This window comes from Watersipora subatra, chromosome 7 (assembly GCF_963576615.1).
Source record: "Watersipora subatra chromosome 7, tzWatSuba1.1, whole genome shotgun sequence".
Lineage (NCBI taxonomy): Eukaryota > Metazoa > Bryozoa > Gymnolaemata > Cheilostomatida > Watersiporidae > Watersipora > Watersipora subatra.
This window is the reverse complement of record NC_088714.1, coordinates 54311180-54335581: the sequence shown is the minus strand read 5'-3', so window position 1 is coordinate 54335581 and position 24402 is coordinate 54311180. Positions and strand designations below refer to the sequence as shown.

General features: G+C 33.3%; 1 protein-coding gene across 1 annotated transcript; it reads left to right on the top strand.

Moving 5' to 3' along the window:
• The first annotated feature begins 6820 nt into the window (after nucleotides 1-6820).
• LOC137400323 (fibropellin-1-like) lies at nucleotides 6821-22764 on the top strand. Its single transcript, XM_068086654.1, has 9 exons — nucleotides 6821-6872; nucleotides 8603-8833; nucleotides 9569-9696; nucleotides 11376-11571; nucleotides 11954-12172; nucleotides 13788-13949; nucleotides 17064-17216; nucleotides 20600-20798; nucleotides 22609-22764. The coding sequence occupies exons 1-9, from the start codon at nucleotides 6824-6826 to the stop codon at nucleotides 22676-22678; spliced, it is 1407 nt and encodes a 468-aa protein (XP_067942755.1). The 5' UTR covers nucleotides 6821-6823; the 3' UTR covers nucleotides 22679-22764.
• The last annotated feature ends 1638 nt before the right edge of the window (nucleotides 22765-24402 follow it).

Below are 24402 nucleotides of genomic sequence, written 5' to 3'. Positions count from 1 at the left end.
GTCACATGATCCAATTCCTTACAATTTGATTGGACGATGTTTGAGTATTACTTGCGAAAAACGTCATAGAGGCATTGCAAGAGTTGTCTTTCATTGGATACGTAATATTTTAACCAATAAGAATTTGTTACGATGAAATATTTAGCAATGTATGACAACTCCAGTTTTCTATTAAAATTTTTATTGTGCATGAGAAAACGATTGTAATTACTTACAAATTCAGCAGCAAATACATATATACAAATATCAAACTAAACAGTTACTACAGTAACAAAAATATGTGGTAAACATTGTGTTCGCTAATAGTAAAAAATTGGTAGAAGTATAATTGTAACATTTATAAAAAAAACTCAATAAAAACAGTAACTATAATATGTACATAATTAGATAACGTTCATAAATAATTAACTAATGGCATTTCACTTTTAGTCTGTTTGTACATAAAAGAAATAATTTGTTTTATTAAATATGCAGTCAAAAGTGTACTTTTAACTAAAAGTGTGCTGGAATTTCCAATCTAAGAAAGTTTAATTCAAGTAGGAAGCGCAATCGTACTTTTAACTTTTGTTTCCTGAAAGATGCAGTTTGTTGCTTGAAAAACTATACTTTTTATATTCATGTTTACTTTTTTAATAATTTTGCATTTGAACTAGCAAAGTATGAGCATGACCTAGCCCATAAATCCCAAAGCTTTTCAATGCATTAGCCAGAAATTACTATATTAACTAAGCTTAATATAGATAGTCTCTCTCAAGCCTTTGGAAGCTGCCAGCGGTCATGGCGATTAGGAAGCTGTTAGTCTTGTTCTTTCTGCTACAATGTGTTTATTTTAGTGTGGTGAGCAAAATTTAATTCTGAAACCACTTCAGTGAGAGTAGTTTTTGGTACAAGTAACGTAATACTTGTAAGTTATTAAACATTCAATAATTTTGTTATTTTCAGAGTGAGTTGTCAACATCAACCCTAGAAGATGATAGATTGCTTGGTAAGTAGCACATTCTTCCAATTTAAATACGTATATGCTCAAACTAGGTTTCAAATTTCTTCCTTGGAAGAAGTTAGTTGATCATCTATTTTCGCTCTACCACCGCTTTCATCTTTATCTAAGCAAATGTATCGCACAAAGTGCAGCTCAGATTTCACTGCTTCTGTTTAGTTTTGATGATTGTTTATTTGTATGTATAACACATCATCTGCTCAACCTCTATGGCATTGGTAGCAATCCATTGTGAGAGCTTTGCTCAACACTTATTTTAAAGAGCTGCGGTTAGACTTTGGTCAAAATAAAACTCATGGAAAAACAATTTTTTTGCATATGCGGTGAACAAATATACTTGTGCACACAGTGAATAGTTATGTATGCAAAAAGATTGTTGAGAAAAATGAGTCAATTTATTTACTTTTCAGTTTTATGGACCTCTCAAACTGTCATCAGTCAGCATTCAGCACAAAGCATTCAGTATTAATGCCAATAATATCGGTATTGGGGCATTCTGCCTTTCATATAGAAATGTTCACTCCTACACTAAGTTTTTACCAGAATTTAAAATTTTTGCTTGATAATGTTAGCAAGGTGAGAAAGAGCACAATGCAAGGATTTGAATGATATGTAGTTGCATGTGCTGAACTTGATTATTAACTGCCAAAAGCCGAGGAACCCAAAAGAGGGAGGGACTTGGGTTCAATAGACTAAATAGGCTGACACAGTAGAGTGATTCATAGCAGTTTAGGCTGATACAAAACTTCTGTTCTCAGTATATATGTTACTTTATTGGCAATAGTTTCATTTCAAATGTTTTTTAAATTATGTTTCTTTAAATTATGCCATACAAAAATCCCAAAAGGGCAGCGGTTAGTTGATCAAATAAATGGTTTGATATATAGCGTTAAAATACCTTTCTTTGTTAATAGAATGGGCATTAGGTAAAACATCGTTCTGATTATGCTAGAAATCACAAAATTGTATACTAACACGTTTTTATAAAATGTGCTAGTAGATAATTATGGTAGAATTATCTACTAGCACATCGTATTGTAATAATTCTATGAAAAAAAAACATTTTATAAAATGTTTTTTTGAATTGAAGTAGCTTCATTTGTGAGAGGGTAACTTGAACCTGGACTGAAATGTCACCCGCGTGTGACTTTGTGCAAAATGCAGCTTTATTCTTATTGACCCGTAATCACTGTGTGCTCCCTACTCAACATAAAAGTTATCAAGACATGCTTTGGTATATGTTGTTATTAAGTTGTCTCTAATTTTTTTGACTTCGACATAAAACAACATACTAACTAAATACAAACAAACCAATTCGTTTGCCACACATGTGTTAACCAATTGTAGGGGATCTATGCTCCTTCCAATCACCTGACCAGCCTTCCCCAACATGTGGATGGTACTCTAGCCCAAAGTGGTCACCATGGATACTTAGTAACAAGCCAACAACTGAAGAGATCGATGCTGGTCTTGTCGGGGATGCAACTCCGTCTTCTGAAGGTAAATAAGCATTTGAATTGGTAGTTTACCAGTTAAGCTGCTAGTTGTTATCATTAATGTATATAGTACTTTATTGGCAATAATTTCATTTCACAAATAGAAATGTTTTTCAAATTAGGCCATACAACAATAGTAAAACAAAAAAAGGGAAAAAAGCAACAGTTAGCCATTAAAATTGAATAAATAGTCTGACAAATAGTGTTTAAAATGCCTTTCTCTGCTAAGAGAACGGATATTTGATGGAAGATTGTTAAAGCAGCTGGCAATGACATTTTCAAAATGATTGTTAGTGATTGTATGCAATTTGTTCATATCACGTAAGTTGAAATGAGTTAAGAACCTGTAATTGTCATGTAAAAAACGAGGACACAAACCATGAAAAATCTTGAAACATTGAATTGAAGTAAAATAAATATTTAGCATAGGCAATGTAGCAAACAGTTGAGGTTTTGTAACAGGATGGTGTTCTAAAAATAGAAATTGCTGCAGTTTAAACTCTTCTTTGTCTACCAAACAAAATGTTTTCATGATGGATGCACGAGTGACAGCTAAATCTGTTAACAATCGTGTAAGAATAAGTAAGGGAGGTAATTATAAACTTTCGTCTGCATGAAAATTGTTATGTTTTCATATTCAATTTAGAAAGATAAAACTTGATTTGGCTTGTTTGTAATACTATCTTAATCTTTATTTCAATTCTAGTTGTGCTACTTGGTGTTGCCCGGGTAATAACAAAGTCTTTAGACAGAAAACTGGTTTTTATTTAACCTATAACAACATTTGCCATTATAACTTTCTAACTACATATCATGAGAAGTGTTTTGTGTAGTTGAAATAAATTAAAAGAGAAAATACAAACAACTGTAAAGGCTGTTTATGACGTTTGTCGTGAGTTCAAATCTATCAAAAAGCACAATTTTAATATCAAGATTTTAAGACCTATAATAGCTGCAAGGACACACATACTTTATAGAATATATATATATATTATATATATAATATATGATATATATTATATATATAATAGGCCTATATATTATATATAATGTATACAATATATATGTATTATATATATTAAATATTATATATAATATATATTATATATATATATATATTAAATATACAATATATATTATATATATATATAAGAACAGTTTCTGTCTGTTTGTCCGAAGCCACCTTGGAGAGCTTAAAAAGAATTAGCATACCAGAAATTGAGCTCGACTAATCTGATACACAGTCCAGCGCTCTAACCACTCTAACCACTGCACCAAATCACCTTTTTACTAAAAATTATTTTTAGTAAATGCACATTACGATCTCTCATTTGGTGCACAAGGCTGCCAAGCATACTAGTAAAGATAATTTATGACGCACCGAAAGCGCGTTGTAAGTTATCTTAAAATACAGCGTTAAAATTTATTTCTTTGTTAAATAGAATGGGTATTAGGTAAAACATTGTTCTAAACAATATCATAGTCATGAAGAAACTGACTTTCATCATAGCCAATTTCTTCATGACTATGATGAAAGTCATGAAGAAACTGATGTTCCTCGAGTTCTGTTAACTGCTGCCGCGGCTTTAGGGCTTTGCCAACAAGCTCTACCAAAAAGTAATGATTTATATTTGATCACATGTAGTGCTATGAACTTTTGACTCAAAATAATGGTGCAGAAGTGTGACACTATGTTCATACAGGTTACTTCTTGGTTGCCAGAACTACAGACAACCAGAATGACTTTCAGTTCGTTCTCGTAAAAGATGTACGTGGCGGAGAAGGCAGAATATTTTTCTTCAAGTAAGATTTACAGACTAACACTGCAATACTCTGTGTAACAAATATTTTATTTTTTATGTGAAGAAAAAGAGATTATGTTTAAAACTTCAATTAAATCAACTTTTAGTATATTTTTCAACAATTTAGCAATCTTTCTTACAAGACTCCGTGCAAGAGCCATCCGGTGTGTGCTTCTTTTAACCAACTCTCTTTTAGAACTAAGCCATCATGGATATTCTCTAATTACAAAATCAACTGAAGAATATAACTTCAAGTCTACTTTCCTTGAATCTATCATGCTCATTTAAATTGATGTTAATGTATTGCTATCAAAATTCCAGATAACGCTTTTCTCTTATATGCTATACAGTACTTAGTAGATTATCTAATTTCATATTCTCTGAAGCCCAGTTTAGGCTTTTGTATGTTTCTAATTAAATTGTCTAATGAAATTACCTGAAAAACAACATGAAAACAAAAGCTTTCTTGCGTCCCCCACTGAGATACCTACTTCACATTTTTAAGGTTGCATATGTCTGGTAATCATGGATCATTAGATCTGAAACTAAAGACAGCAGCTGACAATACAACCTACCACAACCTTTACCAAGTTTCTGGAGATCAAGGCAGCAACTGGATGATGTCACCAGATATTCCAATTGGTGACTGCAATGATTATGTAATCATAATAACAGCCATCATAAAACGGGGAGCAACTACAAGCATAGCTCTGGATGACTTCATATTCAAGGATGGTAAGAGATACCATATGGCCTAATTGTCTTATCATAGCTTGTAGCCTCAAATCTTAAGCAGGGTAGCCTCGGATTCATAACAAAATAGATTCAAGTTAGAACATATAAAACATTCTCTTGGATAACATGCAAATATGCATCATAGATATGGACTTTCTTTCCGCCTGTGATAGACTTTTAATCCTTGTTTATATCTAAAGCTGCAGCAGTATTTATTTTGTTCTAAAGCTAGGTTTTAAGTTCACAACTACTTTTTTGCAAGTTTATCTCCAAGTAGCCTGTGATCTTTAGGCCGCAGAGAACTTACTACGTAATTTTATTATTGTTCAAATATTTTTGCTGAATGGAGACTTCTGTGTCTTTCTAAGACAATTTACATCCATTATTTATAGGCTTTCACTTTTAAAATATTATAAAATATATATATTTCAATAAAAATATAAAATAATTTTATAGTCTTATATAAAAATAGTTTTTTTAAGTTCTTACATAAAAAGCTAAAATATAAAAATATTTTAGCTTTTTATGTAAAAAGCTAAAATATTTTTAGCTTTTTACATAAAAATATAAAAATATAATAGTGTAAAAGCTTTTTACATATTCCTATCAGAGAAAATATATGATTGTTAATTCAATGTTCTATTTGAATACAAATATCAAAAAATTGACAAATAGGTTATCTAAAAATTTTGTACTGCCTTTATAGGTAAACTAACACAAATCTGATGTCGGGCGCATATGGGATTGTCAAATTTACCCATAACGCTAAATGAAGTAAAGTTTTGGAATTAGGTTTTCTTGAGCAATCGCTATACATATGTTGTAGATCCCAAAGTCCAAGCGCGCCAACCTGGCCCTGGTATCCCTCGAGATGAACTTTGTTGGAATGATGCAAGGTACTTGCTCAGCATGGATAACACCAGAAATCATGTCTGCTGCTGCTCACCTGGTAATGTGACACATTTTAAACTGATCAATGCAAACATCTTATGCTCAGCTTATATGTTCCATCATTCCATAACAATTGGTATTATCAAGTCATTAAGTACAATACAACCATTTTATTAATGAGAAACTAGACCAATTCGGGTGTTATATTTTCATAAAATATATGCATAAAAACTGCTTAAGCAATGATTTGGTAATTTAACTAAAGATATAACACTAAAATATTAACAAATCGCTCTAAGTAATGTTAGCGGTCATAGATTTTGAGAGAAGATAACTCCTAGATTAATCAAGCATCTAGTGGATGAAAATAGAATTATCACAAAACAATAGCAAATGTAAATACTTATTTATTCTTCACGGTAAATACCTATTTCTATAGCTTTGGGCTAAATATTCGAATGGCTTGGCACACTGCATGCCCCCATAAACTCCTCAAACTTAGGTCAATTACAAATACTCTCTTGAAACAAATTACAATGCCACATGATTTGACAGCACATTGAACCCTGGCATGGTGGCAGAATGTAATTAAAGTTATTAGATCTGAACAAATTTGTCTAATTATGCTTTACTACCCAGCCTATCAAATATTTATCTTAATGATCACGAATCTTCACCAAATTAAGTCTGGTGATGTGGCTGGCAGCAGTTGCTGCCAGATACTTAAGGAACAGCTATTCATAAAACAAAATGTTTGCTTAAGAAATTCACATGCGCTGTGTAACCTCCAGTCTATGACACAATGTTGATGGTTTTACTGACCACCAGGGTTTACCGGAATGTTCTGTCAGACCAATATAGATGAGTGTGCAAACAGCACGTGCATGAACGGTGCGACATGCATGGATCAAGTTGACGGTTATGGATGCTTATGTACAGAAGACTTTCACGGTTGGTACAGCTAAGCTACTACTTGTTTCAAATTCTTATTTTTTCTATTTCATAAGTTTTTTATGTACCCTTTTTGTGACATTATGAGTTTGATTTACCCAGTTTTTGTCCAATCTTTCCTAATCATGAATTGCGATGATAAATTCACACATTTCGTTGAGTGTTTTCTGACTAAGTTTTGCCAAATAACTGCCTATGGATTACATAAAATACCTAAAATTAATAGAAAGATTATCTTTGAATTTCTACGCTTTTAATAATAATAACGACTTGCTTTTTAATATATCAGACTTAATGGTTTTATTCCAAACCACAACCGCAATTTTTTATTAATGACAAAATTTACCAAATTTTAAAAAACCTTCGGTATTTCCAAGGTCACTTTGGTTTGAAAACAGCCTGGTTGTACTAATTTTTGTTTTATGACTTTTTATAAATGGAGGTAAGTTATATGATTTAATAAAAAGAATATCAATCATGAGCAACATCAAAACAGATGGAAATTGTAAACGAAAAAATGTTTGTTTGAAGTTGTTTTCCATGAATAATTTGCACTTAGTGGGTTACAACTGTCAGAAAGTCAGTGGTGCAAAGCAACTTATCTCATTCAAAACCTCTCAGTAAATTGCTACTGCGCTATACCGCTTTTGCGATAGCCTAAACCGCCAAGCTGTCAAAATATGAGATAAAGATGATTACATCAGATCATTCTTGTTAAGGAAAGGGTTGAACTTTTGGCTCTAGATAGTAAGTTGGCACAAAGTTGGCTGGCAATGGGCTAGTAGCCGACTACTAGCGGGTTACTAGCTCGCTAGTCTCCAATTACTGATGACCCAAACGTGCTTCAATTAAGGCCAGGGAGGCCTCTCAACCAGCTGTTGTTTTATAGTATACGTAGTTAGGTATTGGCAGTGAAGGAGCTTGAAGGATCGCTCTCTTGTTTAGCAGGTTATTGTTGTTTTAAAGACAGTGATGCATGCGAAAATTGATAGTAGCCATAGACATGTGTTAGCCATAGACATGTGTTAGCCATAGACATGTGTTAGCCATAGACATGTGTTAGCCATAGACATGTGTTAGCCATAGACATGTGTTAGCCATAGACATGTGTTAGCCATAGACATGTGTTAGCCATAGACATGTGTTACCAAACAGTTTCTCAAAGTTGCGTACTCGAAGTTACGCAGCTTTGAAATCTTTTTCTCACCTTTGATTTTCAGTTTACGAATTAAAAGATGTCACACAATTTTTACTGCTTCCTTCTTGCGCAATAGTTGATGCAAGAATTAAAAGACCCAAACCATAGATGTATTTCATATTTACTAGTATGCTGGCAGTCTTGTGTGTCGTGGGAGATTGTCATATGTAATAAGCATGTGCACAAATATTCTCAACTGTAACAAGGTGGTTGAGGGGCGCAGATGGTCGAGCACTTGACTAGGTATCGGAATATCTGAGTTTGATTCCCAAGCAATGTAATCTTTTTTCTAACGCTCCAAGCATGGCTGCATACAGACGGACAGACAGACAGACATGGCTCTTATTATAGTAAAAATTGGTTAGCTACAAGTAAAAATGTTGAAATAGAGCTAAGGAGCAGTGATAATACAACATAAACTATATATAATAAACTAAACATATAATAAACTAAATATATAATAGACTAAATTATATATTAATAAGCATTAAATAGCAATCGAACTTGCCATTCATTTTGTTATTTTTGGCAGGGAAGTTCTGTCAGTACAGGATTGACAACTGTCAAGGAGTGCCCTGCCACAACAATGGTCTATGTGTGGATGGAGTGAACGATTACTCTTGCTTGTGCTCTCCTGGCTATACTGGAAGAAATTGTGCTTTGCAAATTGATCCCTGCGTTAATATAACATGCAAGAATGGAGGCACCTGCCTTGGTCTGTCAACCAAGCTTTTCATTTGTAGCTGCCCCAGTGGCTACTCAGGTAAACTCAAATGGTCTTGTACTAAAACATTTTTAATGCTCAATTCTTAGTATCAAACAATAATTTTTGGCAAAAGCATTTGTGGAACAATTTTTTATTTACCACTTTTAAAAAATTTGTAGAAATATTTGTAAGTAGTTAGTTGAATGATGAAGCTTGGCTGATAGCGTTCTTTTGCATACGAATACCTTTTATCAATACTGGTGCGGTTGTCAGTTCTGTGCACTGTGAGAGATTGTCATTAGTAATCAGTACATCCATGTACGTGATTATCCAGTGAAGCACTGAGTAAGTCAACTGAGTGGTATAGTGGTAACGCAGGGCTTTTGAAACTGATGTCTAGGGTTGGATTCCAGGGCGATGTAATATTTTTTCCTAACGCTCTTAGCGTGGCTTCAGACAGATGGATGTACATGGCTCTTATTATAATAAAGATTAGTCCCCTGGTAGTTTGGAGGGCTGTAGAAAAGTTGCTAGATGTAATAACTAACTTTAAAATTCTATTTAGTGGGCATAGGCAGTTGATTGGTGCAAATGATAAAGTGTTGGTCTTTCAAGCTGAAAGTCTCGAGTTCAAAACCTATTGGAAACAATTTTTTTCCTAGCCTCTAAACATGTTTTTGAGCAGAAGGACAAAGAGACAAATAGACAGATCTTATTATTGTAAAGAAGATTTGTCCGACTCCTTATCCAGGATCTTTCATACTTGTAATTGTAACATCCAAACTTTGTCAGGCATCTACTGTGAAGAAGATCTGTCAGTGTGTAACACAAGGCAGCCATGTGGTGAATTAGCCACCTGCTTTGATGGTCGAGGAGATGAGTACATGTGCATTTGTCCTCCAGGAGAGACACCTGTTGTGGTAAGAATCTACTGCTTCTCACCAGAGTTAAATATTATTTTCTTCAACTGTGCTATTAAAATGCTCTACTCTGCTATAAAATATTTAGTAACTTCTTTGGAAAATGTATGACAGTTTTTGAATTGTTTTCTTTGTTTAAAAGTTTCAATAAAGCTTGGAATTGCAGGCTATCTGAAGCTAAATAATTTTTGAAATTATAAAAGCATTAAATCAATCAATAACTAAAAGACTGACAACTAGATTAACACAATTCAACAAAATGATATGTATTTTCTGTCTCGTATGTTCTATTGATTTGCTTTTAAATAATATATTTAAAAACATACTAGAACATGCCAAGTTTGATATATTTTCATCTTACAATATGTTCACATGTCATCATGACTGGATCACGATGTCATCAAAAGCTCCCATGTATGCACAAATGGTAGTGATACAAAGGTTCATGCAGAGGTGCCAGCATAACAGCGACCCATTACTGACCAAGCTTCATGTCTGAATATTTCCTCATTAGTTGAGATTTACATCCGAAACATTGAACTTTTTAAGTGATTCTGGACTAAATCCTGAGCAATTTTCAAATTTATGTTTTTCACAAGTGTTATATTGGGACAACGCTGAATTATTTCTAAAAGCTTTTGCATCACAAAACCTTTCCACTTTGGCCAAACTTCAAAAATTTAGATTTGTCTGATGATAGAAAACATGAAACTGAATTAACCATGCTAATTCTGTTAACAACATAGTTAATTATGTTAATAATGCTGTTAATGTTGATACTAACATCATTAATGTTGTTAACAACGCTTGTAACAATGTTACTGATGTTGTTAATGTTGTTAAAAGTTTGCAGCAATGCTACCAACAAAGTTAATTTGTTACCAATTGCATTAATTTTGTTAGCAATGATGGTAACATTGTTAACAATGTCATTATTGCTATTAACATGTCATTAATGCTGTTAGCAACATCGTTAATGTTGTTGACAACATCGTTAATGTTGTTGACAACATTGTTAGTGTTGTTAACACCATTTTCAATGTTGTTAACAATGTTGGTAATGTTGTTAACAGTGTCGTTATTGTTAATGATGTTTCAATGTTGTTAACAACGTTCTCAATTTTGTTAAGAATGTCATTAATGTTGTTGAATAACATTAGTGTTGTTAACACCATTGTCAGTGTTGTTAACACCTTCATTTATGTTAACAATGTTGGTATTGTTGTTAAAAATGTTGTTATTGTTGTTAGCAATGTTCTCAGTGTTGTTAATAATGTCGGTAATGTTGTTAACGGCGTTGTTAATGTTGTTATTCTTATTAATAATGTCAATAAGGTTGGCAACAATGTTAACATGTTAACATTTTCAAAAAGTTGAAAGCAAGGCTGTCAGAGTGTATCGCCTGACCTAAATGTCTACAGGACTTTCTTTTCATAGACTGGTTGAATAGCTTTCTTTCTGAAAATAGGATGATAAAAATACTTTAACTCATGCCCCTGTTCACCCTAAGTATAACATATGTCTATGGTTCCTACACTCTAAATTTCCTGTACTACTTGCAAAAATATATTGTGTAATATTTTCATGCTGTCATATTTACAATATTATTCATGAGCGTACCAACATTCTGTTCAAGATAACAAAACCAAAGAGATTTTTAAAAGTAACATCTTTTGAAGAATTCTGGCCTTATGAGCTGCAAAGATACAGTAGACTCTTGCGCTAGTCACCCATGCTTGGAGGGAGCTACTTGCATCGACACCCGATTAGGGTATGAGTGTCATTGCCCAACAGGTACTTCAGGTGCTCGATGTCAGTACAACCCAGATGACTGTCAGACTAAGCCATGTAATAATGGGGGCACCTGTAAGGATGGTAAGTGTCATACAAACTGAAAATGCATGCTTTTGAAAACATGAGAATATAACAATTTTATTTCTGACAGAAGTTGTGCACTCTTGCTAAATGTGTTTGAATAGTTTTTGTTTATACCTGATTTCCTGGTACCACAAAAGTTGTATTTCTTAGTGTTGTCTTGTATAGACTTAGTTGGAAGCATTGATTATTCCCGCAATCAAATATACTAGCATGTTAGAATGTAGCGCTATATTATAAAGCATAATATAATGCTTTAGTTGCTGGCAAGTAATCATTTTAGTAATATTTTCTTTTTTTGAATTAATATCATGGTAGGTGTCTAATACTTCAGGGTTCATTACAAAATCACGTGATATGCTGACTTGCTCATTTTTTACAGGTTTTAATTCATTTGAATGCCGGTGCCCTCTGGGATTCTCAGGCACTCAGTGTGAAATAGACATCAGAAATGAGTTCTGCTCGAAACAGTGTAACATCAAAAACACCGCCAACTGCTCATTTGACGGTGGGAAGATAACTTGTATATGCATTCAAGGTTTCATGGGAGAGCGCTGCCAGCACCGCATGCTGCAATGCACTTCAAATCCATGCAAACACGGTGAGTACTATTTACATAAGAGAAAGGATCCAAGTATAACGTATTACTAGAGGTCTTGCAGGTGATGTAGATTTTATACGTGTACTATTATTTACACAGGTCATTTCTAGCCGAACTAGTTGTATGTTTTTGATATATAAAGGTTATATATTTAGTAAAACCTATCATAGTTTATTTCGGCTGTTTTACGCATTTGCTGAAAAATATTTGAATATTATCAAAAAATAGTTTTGGTGCAGAAGTACATCTGAAGTCAAATTTTTCATACATTAATTCTAACTTGTTTGTCTTTTTTTAAACACTGAAAATATTGTCAAGTTCAGCCGAAGGACTGTGAAGGCATTTGTAGAATACATCGAACAAAGAGAGTTCTAGTTTTCAGATTTCCAATAACATTATTTATTGATCAGTATTTAAAATACAATCTGCCACAGAAAAATTAAAATCATTGTTCAAATTGCGCTCCCAGAAATAATCTGGTGTAAAAGACGCTGCCCGGTCTTTCACGACACAGTAGCTAATTTCCCTTTGTCAGGCTCCAAAATAATCACACATGAGAGTAGAGTGCTTTTACAAGTATATGTGTATATACATGTAATAGGCATAGTCGCAGCCAAGGCCTATTCTGTCATCTCAGAAAAAGTGCCAGCCTTTTATATAGTTGGCCTATGACAACAACAAGTATTACATCAAGTGTGGTCAAACTCATGACCGCAATTGCATAATTTGTGGTAAGGGGTTACTTAATGCACAAAGGAGATGATAATAAACGACTAAATACAATATACATACAACTACTGCTATGGAAGATAACTAAAATAATAAGTTTTTTCCTCAAATCTAGCCGGCAATGTCTATCTCACTACGGCCACCACACAGGCACAAAGTGGGCAAACCATAAAGGCATATAATATATGAGCCAAATTGACTTTATAAGTTAACCAGCTGTATCATAGTTTAGTAAAATGGCAATCTAATTTTAATGGCTGCATACTTTAAATCTTTAAAATTTGTAAAATGTCAAAGATGAACATACAGGAAGGTTATAGAACCTAAAGAAATGACATACTGCTTTCATGTGCTGCTATTTATTAGCTTCACGGTGCTGATTTTATGCCCTAATAGCGTTCTAATTTTGCCCTCTATAGCAGTTTGTAAGTGTGATGTCACACGCATTTCACAGGAATGCTTCATGAAAGCTTTATGAAATCATTTTAATTTGAATTTTATATTCAGTAAAGTGCAACTGAATAGCTAAAAATACGCCAATTAAATCGATGAAGGCTTTATGTACACAATAGCTTGGCTAATCGAGGTGCAGAGCACAAATGGCAGTCAGTGAGTAGGGTGTGGCTCACATGGATGCAAAATCACGACACTCTAATAAAAAAGAAACAAGAATGTACAATAGCGCATAGACTACTCTAGTCTCAACATAGGCAGAAAATATAGCGCAGAAATTTAAGCAATTTTCATGAATACTGAATAACTCATACCATTTCTATATCAGCACACCTGTTACTGTAGCCGTTACTTGAAGAGGCGCCAAAACTTTCTGCAGTTTGCCTGCTTCATTTCGGGTTGAAAAATGTTATCAATCATATGCTCTTTTTAGGTATATGCACTGAGAAGTCAATAGGCTACAAGTGTGGGTGCGAAGCAGGCTGGACGGGATACAATTGTGATACACGAATTGCACTTTGCCCCTCGGTAGACTGCGGTCCACACGGTAGCTGTCTGGAGACTGACACAGGGCCACAGTGTTTTTGCCAGACAGGTATGTAAACGCATTATGTACATGTCAAGAGCCGAGGGAAAATATTAGCTTTCACTTTTACCAAGTGTTTTGGTTAAAAGAGACATTTCTTAGCCAACTTGGATTGGTTAACCGCAAGCTAACCTTGATTTTGATTGGACGGCAAGCAAATATTACTTTTCAAAATTAAAATTGCTTCAAACAAAAACAATAATAGAATTATTGTTTAGATGAAGTGTTAATTTGTTTTAATCAATGAATCTTTTGAAGGAATTCTGGCTAAAGTATGTGTAATCAACTCAGTGTGAATATTGATTACTTTGGCTTCATTGTGCGCTCTTGGTCACCATAAATGGTATAGCAATAACATAATACTTCTAAGTGAAGCAGCCAGGGAATTATAAGAAGCTATGATGACTACCTGTACATGGATATTGATATTGATTGTTTTATTTCTCCTAACCTTTGTTCTAATTTTCATATTTTGATTATTCCACTTTCATTTGAAATGAGTTTTAGATGAATACCAAGCATGAAGCTGCTTTTTTATTAGACGATAATCTATTATAAGCTTTTGGTCAATTTTAGTGATTGCAAATTTGCTTTGCAAAATAGCACATCAACCGCCCCGGTGTTGACATCATGCCACAAATGCGCTTGTCATTCTTATTGGTTATTAAAGCATCATTTGACAAAATCTGTCCACTTATGGGCACATGCAGCTTAACTTGCATACATAAAATGCCCCCAATTTAGAATTGCCTAAACTCTGTTTGTTTGGAAAGACAACTTCAAAGGTTCATGTGGTTTCTGCTTTTGATGAGAGTTTTTAACAAGTGATGCTTAACTATAGTCTATGAATAATAAGATGGTGTGGCTTTGAAACTGTTTAACTTAATACTACATGTAATGATCAATGTACAAGATGGAGCAGAGGTCTCACAGACATCAACATAGCTGTTGATATTGACTGACAAGCATCATTACTCATGCTCATTTTCTACCAAATTACTATACATGTATCTCTATAATTATATATACACTTTTATATTATATATATAATCTTATGTAATATATACACTTTTATATTATATATACACTTTTATTTTATATATATAATCTTATATAATATATACACTTTTATATTATATATACACTTTTATATTATATAATCTTATATAATATATACGCTTTTATATTATATATGTAATTTTATATTATGTATGCAATTTTATATTATATATGCATTTTTATGTTATATATACACTGTTGTATTATATGTACACTGTTGTATTATATGAACACTGTTGTATTATACATACACTTTTATATTATATATACACTGTTATATTATATATACACTTTTATATTATATATACAATTTTATATTACATATGCAATTTTATATTGTATGTGCACATTTATATTATGTATATACATGCACGTTTGTATTATATATATGTATACTTGTATACATGTATATATGTATACGCGTTTATGTCATGTGTACATGTTTATGTTATGTGTATGCGTTTATGTTATGTGTATGCGTTTATGTTATGTATACGCGTTTATATTATGTATACACATTTATATTATGTATACGTGTTTATATTATGTATGCACATATCTTTATATTATGTATGCACATATCTTTATATTATATATGCACATATCTTTATATTATATATGCACATATCTTTATATATATGTGTGTGTGTGCGTGCGTGCGTGCGTGTGCGTGCGTGTATACGGTACATGAACGTGTATATATTTATGTATATATATGGGTATATAAAATACACATGCATATATAGTTAAATAGTTATATAGTTAACACTGTATAGTAAATTTGGGTAACAGATTGCATGACTGCTTATTCATATGTTACAGTTTAACCATAAGTTATGCACAACTGAGCAACATCTTGGAGTTTTTTCCTCCTGTATTAGCATGTATTACTCGTCAACTAAAGTCCTGACTGCCATATTTGAGCAATAAGTCATAGCTTAATCAATAACCACCATGGATAGAGTATGTGGTAGAGTTATCAACTGGTGATTGAAACTTTAGACATCATAAAAGAGCCAAGACAAAGTATAGCAATTATTGTAACCAAAAGAGATCTCTGTGATTCTTGTAAAATCAGATTCCTGTGTAGTTGGCTGCCTTATGTTAGAGTATTTAGTACAGTATATTACAAAGATCATATACCTAAATATCTTCAGTTCTATCTGTGCATTGAATGGTGCCATTGCTTCCCAAGTTTGCTATGATGCATAGGCAAAAGTTGGAAAAATCTTTTGGCAAAAGTTATGTAAACAGAATCTTTAATGTTAGGTATTGCCTAATGCGTTGTTGAGAGCTCTTTTATAAAAATACTTTTAGACATGAAGTTGTCTGCACTATGAAATAATATTTGTTTAACACATTCATTGTAGGTTACTGGTTCTTGCACCGTTTCACATGACGATGCATTAAATTTAAACTACGCCTCGTGCTTTATACATATAATTTAATATATATATACTTTATACATTAAATTAATGCTTCATACATATAGTTTGACTTATTGTGATGAACTTACAGTAGAAATATAAGCATGGCTTTGGTATCGTAATAAACAAAACTAACATAATATAATATAAAGCAAAATAATGTATAATATAGGATATAATATATTGCAATACGATATGAAAATAAATAATACATTGAATATAATATATAAAGAAGCTGCAGCAAAATGGCATCCATATGAAACCTTTAGTTTTGTAGCTTTATTTCAAAAATATAATGTTCTTTAACACCTCAAGATTACAAAAAGGCTACGTTGAATTAATTTATATTGCTACATAGAATGACACGTGAACATATCCTTTAAAAAATAAAAATTTTTTGCACTTTTACATGTTGCTGACGGAGTTGCTTACTCATTGCTAGTGACTACATTACATGGCTCTTGTCTATCACCTCTAGTCTTTTCGAGTTCAATAACTTGAGATTAACTCTATAACTAATCCTCAGAGATAAAATTTTAGCTGTTAGATGTAAAATATATCTGACAGATTAAGACTACACAATGTACCGGAATACTCTAGAAGTATTTCCATCATGGTACACATATCTATTTGACAGACTACACTGGAATCTATTGTGAAACACGAATAGACCCTTGCGTCGGAATCGTCTGCAAAAATGGAGGAATATGTGTTGCAGTTTATGAACAGTACGAGCCATGGGTGTGCAACTGCAGCAGTGATATATACATAGGAAAGTACTGTGAATATGGTAAGTCAGCTCATTCCGGAACCTTCTCTATGTGTACATACACTAGAAATATCTTGTAATGTGAGGCTGTATCTTAACCGTTTTTACTGAATTCACAAAAAATTTAACAGCTCTACAACGCTTAATAATATCGCGATGCACATATAACTTTTTTTAGCTTTATGTTGTGAGTAACTGATAAAAAACTGTCAAACAGTCTTTTTGGTACAATATTAGTAGGTAGGTAAAACTGTAAATAAAATATTTGAAAATTGATCCATTCTGTGTTCTGAAAAAACACTAGATGTTCGAAAGGCAGAAACTAACCAAACGTCGCAAGAGAACTGGAACTGTGAACCATCAATGTAGTCGCATTGCATTATGGTTAAAGCTAAGAACACACAGCAACAAATGATAATCTTTCTCAGCACACACCATATTAAATTTTTGTTATACCAAGACCTCTTTAGTTGGAGTGTTTAAGACTAGCATTTTGTGTCATTAGAAGGTATCACTGATAGGAGTGAGACAAGTTAACACCTGACAAATCTGTTGAAAGACTATTAGAAATGCTATTAATTTAGCATGTGGTAAACTGTATTCAGCGGAATTAGTGCTAATAAACATTTGTCTTTTTAGTATCGACAAATGCTTTTAAATGACAAAAAGTTAAAATATTTTCCGATTATAGCCAATTATATTAACTGTCATTTGTCATGAACTCGGTCTCTCAAATAGATACTCGAATTCCTTAACTTTTAATGTTGGGATCAAAAGGTCTCTGATGGTATCAAATCTGCACAAAAATTGCAGCACAACTTATAAAACGGTCAACTATGTAATGCTCTTTGCATCAGACTCGATCAGTTAATGCAAAGCACCCATACATGTATCTTGATGAACTAGGTAACTGAGTTATGTGAGGATAGTTTCTGAAGCTAACTCAAAGGTAACAAATGTCATTAGGTTGGTGACAGGTGTCATTAGGTTGGTGACAGGTGTCATTAGGTTGGTGACAGGTGTCATTAGGTTGGTGACAGATGTCATTAGGTTGGTGACAGGTGTCATTAGGTCGGTGACAGGTGTCGTTTGGTTATAGGACTGACTTCATACCAGCAACAAACTCAAGTGCTCACATCAGTCACATAGACTTATCCAGTAGACCTATCCAGTGTTAATGACTTCTGATTAAGTTGCGGGGCAAAGTATTTTTACCTAAAATTTATGACTATTTGGGTTACATTTGTATTTGCTTTGAGTCTCAAAATTCTGGCAAACACATACATTTCAAAGGGTTTGCAGATGGGGTCATATGCAAGCTTCAACACTGCAAGTGTTCACCAAACATGGCACTCGAGTGGCACTTCATTGATACATTTCTGCTACTGTAATTATGCCGATTTTTGTTGTATATTATTCACACACATGTTGGTGTTTTTGAACCATCATCTGTAAGACAATCAGTAAATAGTATATTACACATCACAGTGATTGACATAAAATTACCAAATTTCAAAGCATACTAAGCAGCAGTTTTTGTACAAATTGATGAAGTGTACATGCGTGTTTTGCCAACGACTTGGAAAGCGTCTATAGCTTTAACAAGCTACCTCACGGCATGTATACTCATGTATTCAGTTGTTTACAAAAATTAACTGAAGTTCCTAAACCTTTCAATCACTCAATATGTATTTAATACTAATTACTGTTATAGCTGAAAACGTAGTGATTTGTAGTGATAATAAAAACACGAAATGATGTAATAGAACCAGCATGAAGTTAAATGTCAACAGCAACCCCACTCATACTGGCAAATATTGCTCCTTTAGAAGTCTAAAAAATTAAATAAGTGGCATTACTAAAACTTATCAAATAAAATGCAAGTGGTCTCATATCTGCATTTTTAGATATCTAGGTTTAGTAACATAAAAATGAGCAGTCACCTTTACTATAAGAATATTCAATGCAGACGCTCGGAGCACACATTCGGTATCAGGTAACTTTATGGGATTTCAGATGTTTTTGAAGTTAGTAGTAAACATCAATGCCCATTTTATCAATTTCAGAAAACAGTTCAAAGCTACTCCCTATTTAACTACTGCTCACCATCAAGCTTACACCCCAGTTCACATCTCTATGAGGGAGTAGCAACAAAAACCCTATTTTTACCGGTTATTGTTTTACTAATTTAGTTTTCACATATAATTCAAACTCTTACATTTTTTTGTGTAGTTTTAGTGCTACATAAAAAAATTTTGAAACATGTATCAGTTTTTTTCGAAGAACTAGAACAAATTAAAACAAACTTCAATGTATTGTTACATAAAGATATGCATCAACTTACAAAGGTTTCAACACACAAGTAAATATTACAATGTATTAGCTTTGTATGTCGAGGTATGGCTGAGCTAGCAAATCCATTTTTTATTATTTTTGCTGTTTATACATCGAGTTAGCTCTTCAGTCCAGGCTAGCAGAAAACTAATTTTAAAAATTGCTTACTGTAGATGAGAATTCACGATGAGTTTGCCAAAATTTCATGGAAAACAAACCAATTCAGCCAGCTATGCACATGGTATGACAACACGGTATAATAACAAGTTGTACTTTTGCTAGTTTGCCTCCACACAAGAGAAATGATTGATGCAGACTTCTTGCCACTAAGCTGTAGGATATTGCATGTGAAACCTTTCAAATCTCAAGGGTGTAGTTATAGATGCATAATCAATCGCATGGTACCAGTTGACATCTTTGGAATGACAGGCCTGTGACACATTTCATGATTGGCAAGCGACACATACCTGCAACATTGCTTAAATATCTGACATAATTTGATAATAACCCAACATATCTAGGATTTTTTCGTAAAAATTATAAAGGAAAGTCAATCATCACATATAGACAATAGACAGGTATTTTGGATACCTGGGAGCTAGGGCTACAAAAATGAACACAAAATAGTTAGACTAACAAATTGTTTTAGTTTTTAGTAGACAAACATAGAGAACACTTTCATCAGTCTTAGGTAATGGGAAGCAAAGTGGTTTGCAGCTAAAAATAGATAATAACATAGACTATCTCCTAAACTCTCTGATTAGTGAGACCCTCAGCGCACCGCCCCAACATATGTTGAGTTCTGTGCGCATTATAATTAAAATAGCTCTAAATTCTATGAGAAATTTTCTGCTGATGTTTGTGCCTATGGTTTTTATTATCGCGTTTAACTGCTTGCCACAATTATGAAGCACCTTTTTAAAAGTGCGAAGCATTAATAGTTTAATAAATTTAGTTAGTGATTTCAATAACAAACTTACTAAAATATCTCAAATAAACCTGCTGTCTGTTTGGTACGTCTGTGTTGAATAAACTTGCTAAAACCAGCCGTTAAATGCATCTTATTGCAGAACTTGCCGTGTCAGCGATAGCCCAAAGTCAGCAGATGCCAGACCCAATACTGGACACTTGCTCAAATTTTTGGACAATCTCACCGGAACTAAGAAAAGCTATTCTTATTATATCGATAGCGGCAAATTTTACCATCTTAGCCCTAGGCCTTATTATAATTCAGATGTGCGTGCGTTCAGCCCGCCTCCGGCTATCAAGGTGAGTTATGCCAACAATTAGTTGAATTTCACTAAAGTTAGGAAATTGGAGGAAATGTCATCATCTAATGTCTCTTCCCTAAACACTCATACACACATTTCTACTTTAAAATCATTTATATAGCTCATCAGAGAAATTTGATAGTGGAAATATGGTTGCTTTTAGATAACCTAAAAAGTACGCTTTACAAAATCTAAGAAAAAATCTATCGTGAAACAGGGTGGGCGATAGGTATTTGTTAGGTTCAAACTGTATTTATAGACCTAAAGCTATTTTTTAGTAGCTTGTGACTGAAACAGTAATTACTCTATTGACGACTCATGAATGTATCAAATGCAGAATTTTAGCAAAACCTAGGTGTTCTTTTATAAAACATTCAGTTAGCATGGGCTAAAAACATTGAAATATTTATTAAAGACCTTGAGGATCGAACAATATCGCTATATACAATATAGCTATATTGTATATGTATATTTATGAATTTATGTATATTTATTGTATATGTACATTTATACATATACAATATAGCTATATTGTATATGTATAGATGTATATATGTATATGTATGTATATAGGTATGTATGTATATAGGTATGTATGTATATATATATATGAATATATATATATGAATATATATATATATATGAATATATATATATATATGAATATATATATATATGAATATATATATATATGAATATATATATATATGAATATGTGTATATATGTGTATATATGTGTATATATGTGTATATATGTGTATATATGTGTAAATATGTGTATATATATTGTGTATATATATATTGTGTATATATATTGTGTATACAATATAAAGATGTGCATGTCTCTCCCATATGGAGCTTATATGCCCATACGATAATTGCATATTATTTGCAATGTGTTTAGAATATAAAAACCCGTAGTTATTTATACTAGATTTGGCATAATGAATTATTCTACAATATGATATACTATGGTATTATGCAATTTAATATATAATAACAAAATTAAATGCAATACACCGTGCTATAATATAACATAATGGAGATTATAACTTAGTCAGCAGTGCCTGGGATTCGGTATATTTTTAATCAGATAGCTCGCATCAGATGTGTAGATTTTCAGCACAAACTACTACACTGCTTTTATGACAGCAGTCCATGAAGATGTTTATTCAGGGCAATGGTAAGCCTACTTGATGCATGAGAAGTAGTGTTTGTGAGTTTTTTAAGGTGGCAGCTTCTAAGAAATTAGGTGTAGTTTCAATTCCAAATACTTTTGGCGACCAGGAGGAAAGCACAAAGCATATGCGTATGAAATTTGGACACAATTAGCCCAAAAATAAACTTACACTAATTAACAGAAACACACACATAGACACACATATGCGCATCTGCATGTGCAGATATACACGAGCATACGCAGATGTACACGAGCAGGTGCAAACGCGCTTTGTGCGTGTGGCACCCACCTATGAGCATGCACCACGCACACAATGACAAAGTGGGATTAATTATCTACAATTAGCTCGAGCTTTATGTTTATCCACTGTCAATGAACTCTGCCTAAATATGACTTGGTAACATTCACCATAGCCTGCTTTAGTTAGGTAAAAACTAATGTACTTCTGTATGCCAACTGTAATTCTCCTAAAACTGTGAGTGGTATGAGACTGGAGTCTAAATATCTCACATGTACCCAATCACATATTTCCTGCATGTACGGAATATGAACACGTCGAAAATCCCTTGTCACAGGGACTTTCGATGATGGTTTTATTGATTAGGAAAGTAAAAGTTCTTTGTTACAGGAAATTAAATGAAAGTGCAAGATACTACAACTCTACTAGAAGCTTTCCTCCTTACCGCATGCGGTATTAAGTTGTCTTCTGCTGTTGGCCTGTTGATCTGTTGCCAGAAAATATATCTGGACTCTATATTACTCGCTAATAAATGTTAAGTTCTCTAATTCCTATCACTTGTTATATAGTGTCATTTTCAGTAAGTGATGTTTTCTTACATTTTGCTAGTTAAACAATATAATACATCTCAGCTTTGACCTTGTAGCTTATACATTCAATATTACAAAGCAAGTTCACAACACAAACTAAAGCTCAAGTTACCCTGGGTCTCCCTTTAGCCTAAGTTGGTTACAATCTTTCTTTTCATGGTTCAGCTAAAACATATATTTTTCAAATCATTCAGTCTGTCAAGTTCAACATAGAGAACTAAGGCTACATACTTGATACAAGAACTAGGGCTAGACATTTAGAAACGCAAGCTCGCATCTGAATTGGTTGCTCACAAGGAAGTATTTTTAGAAAAACAGATAACTTCCTTTAACCACAATCTGTTGACAAGATTGATATAAAAGTATTAGCTATTAGGGAATACTAAAAATATAAACTAATGACACATTTAAAGTATATTGGCTGATAAACATTTGGAGAATGACAGCTTCAAACTGCAAATCACTGAATTGTGATTAAAGGTAAAAGGAGACAAACAACAAAACCCAACAGATTCTGGCAACTTTAAAAATTAGGCCTTGAGTTGGAAGGTATTATTGCCAAAATGCCAACATAAGCCCCTGAATATTATGATAAAATTCTTATCTAAATACATATTTATTGCAGTTTTATCTCAAATTGATCAATTTCAATATGCAGACTTGGTAATTGTGGTCACCCCATGCTTGGTCTATGCAGGTGCATGCTTATGAACCCTGCAGTTGTTACTCATTACCACCAAAGGTACCATTGCAACATCAGAAATCATGATTAATGGAAAGCATTTTAAAACCAATTGATAGTCGTTAGAACATGAGATCAGAAGCCTTGCTGTCTTTTGCAGCGACTCATAGTCTGCAAAGAATACTTCTGATAAATCTCCCTAAAAGCTGGTTCACACTATATCACAGCATGTTGGTGTTGTCCTTTCGAGGGTCGCGGTCAACTATTTGCTGTTTAGGTTACCATTTGAGATGAACAGGTAACTAATCAAATTTTAACGGCTGGTTTGTCTTACTAATGCTTTCAATGACAGCGGGTCAGCGTATTAGAGTTTGTTTAAGGATATTTTGCATTCTCTGTATCTAAATGGCTAGAGCAGGGGCTCCCAACCAGGAGGGATTTCCCCCTGGGGAGGGGGAAATTTTGAACATACAGGGGGGAACAGAGAGGTGTCTGACTTTTTAGAACTTTTGTTTGTATCCTGTAGTGTAAGCTCGAGTGCCTTCCTTTAACAATTTCCACTTTCCACCATAAGTAATACTAGTCAACTGCCATGCTTACATGTTCAGCTACGTCCAGGCATGAATGCTATGCTTATAGTACGATAAGGGAACCAGGGAAATTTCCCTCTGGTTGGAAACCCCTGTAGTATGATGTTCAGTAGTGCTGCATTTTTATTGGCTGCATGTACCAAGTAATAGTGGATAATAAAAACAGTAATTACTCAACATTCAACAGCGTAGCTGCAGTACAGCACATTCTGATTTTCATCAGGTCAGTATATATTATACAATTTACATTTGTGTATTTGTTGGTGCGTATGAGTGTGTAATATTGTTCAAACTACAAATTTCATGTTAAAATATAGCTTAA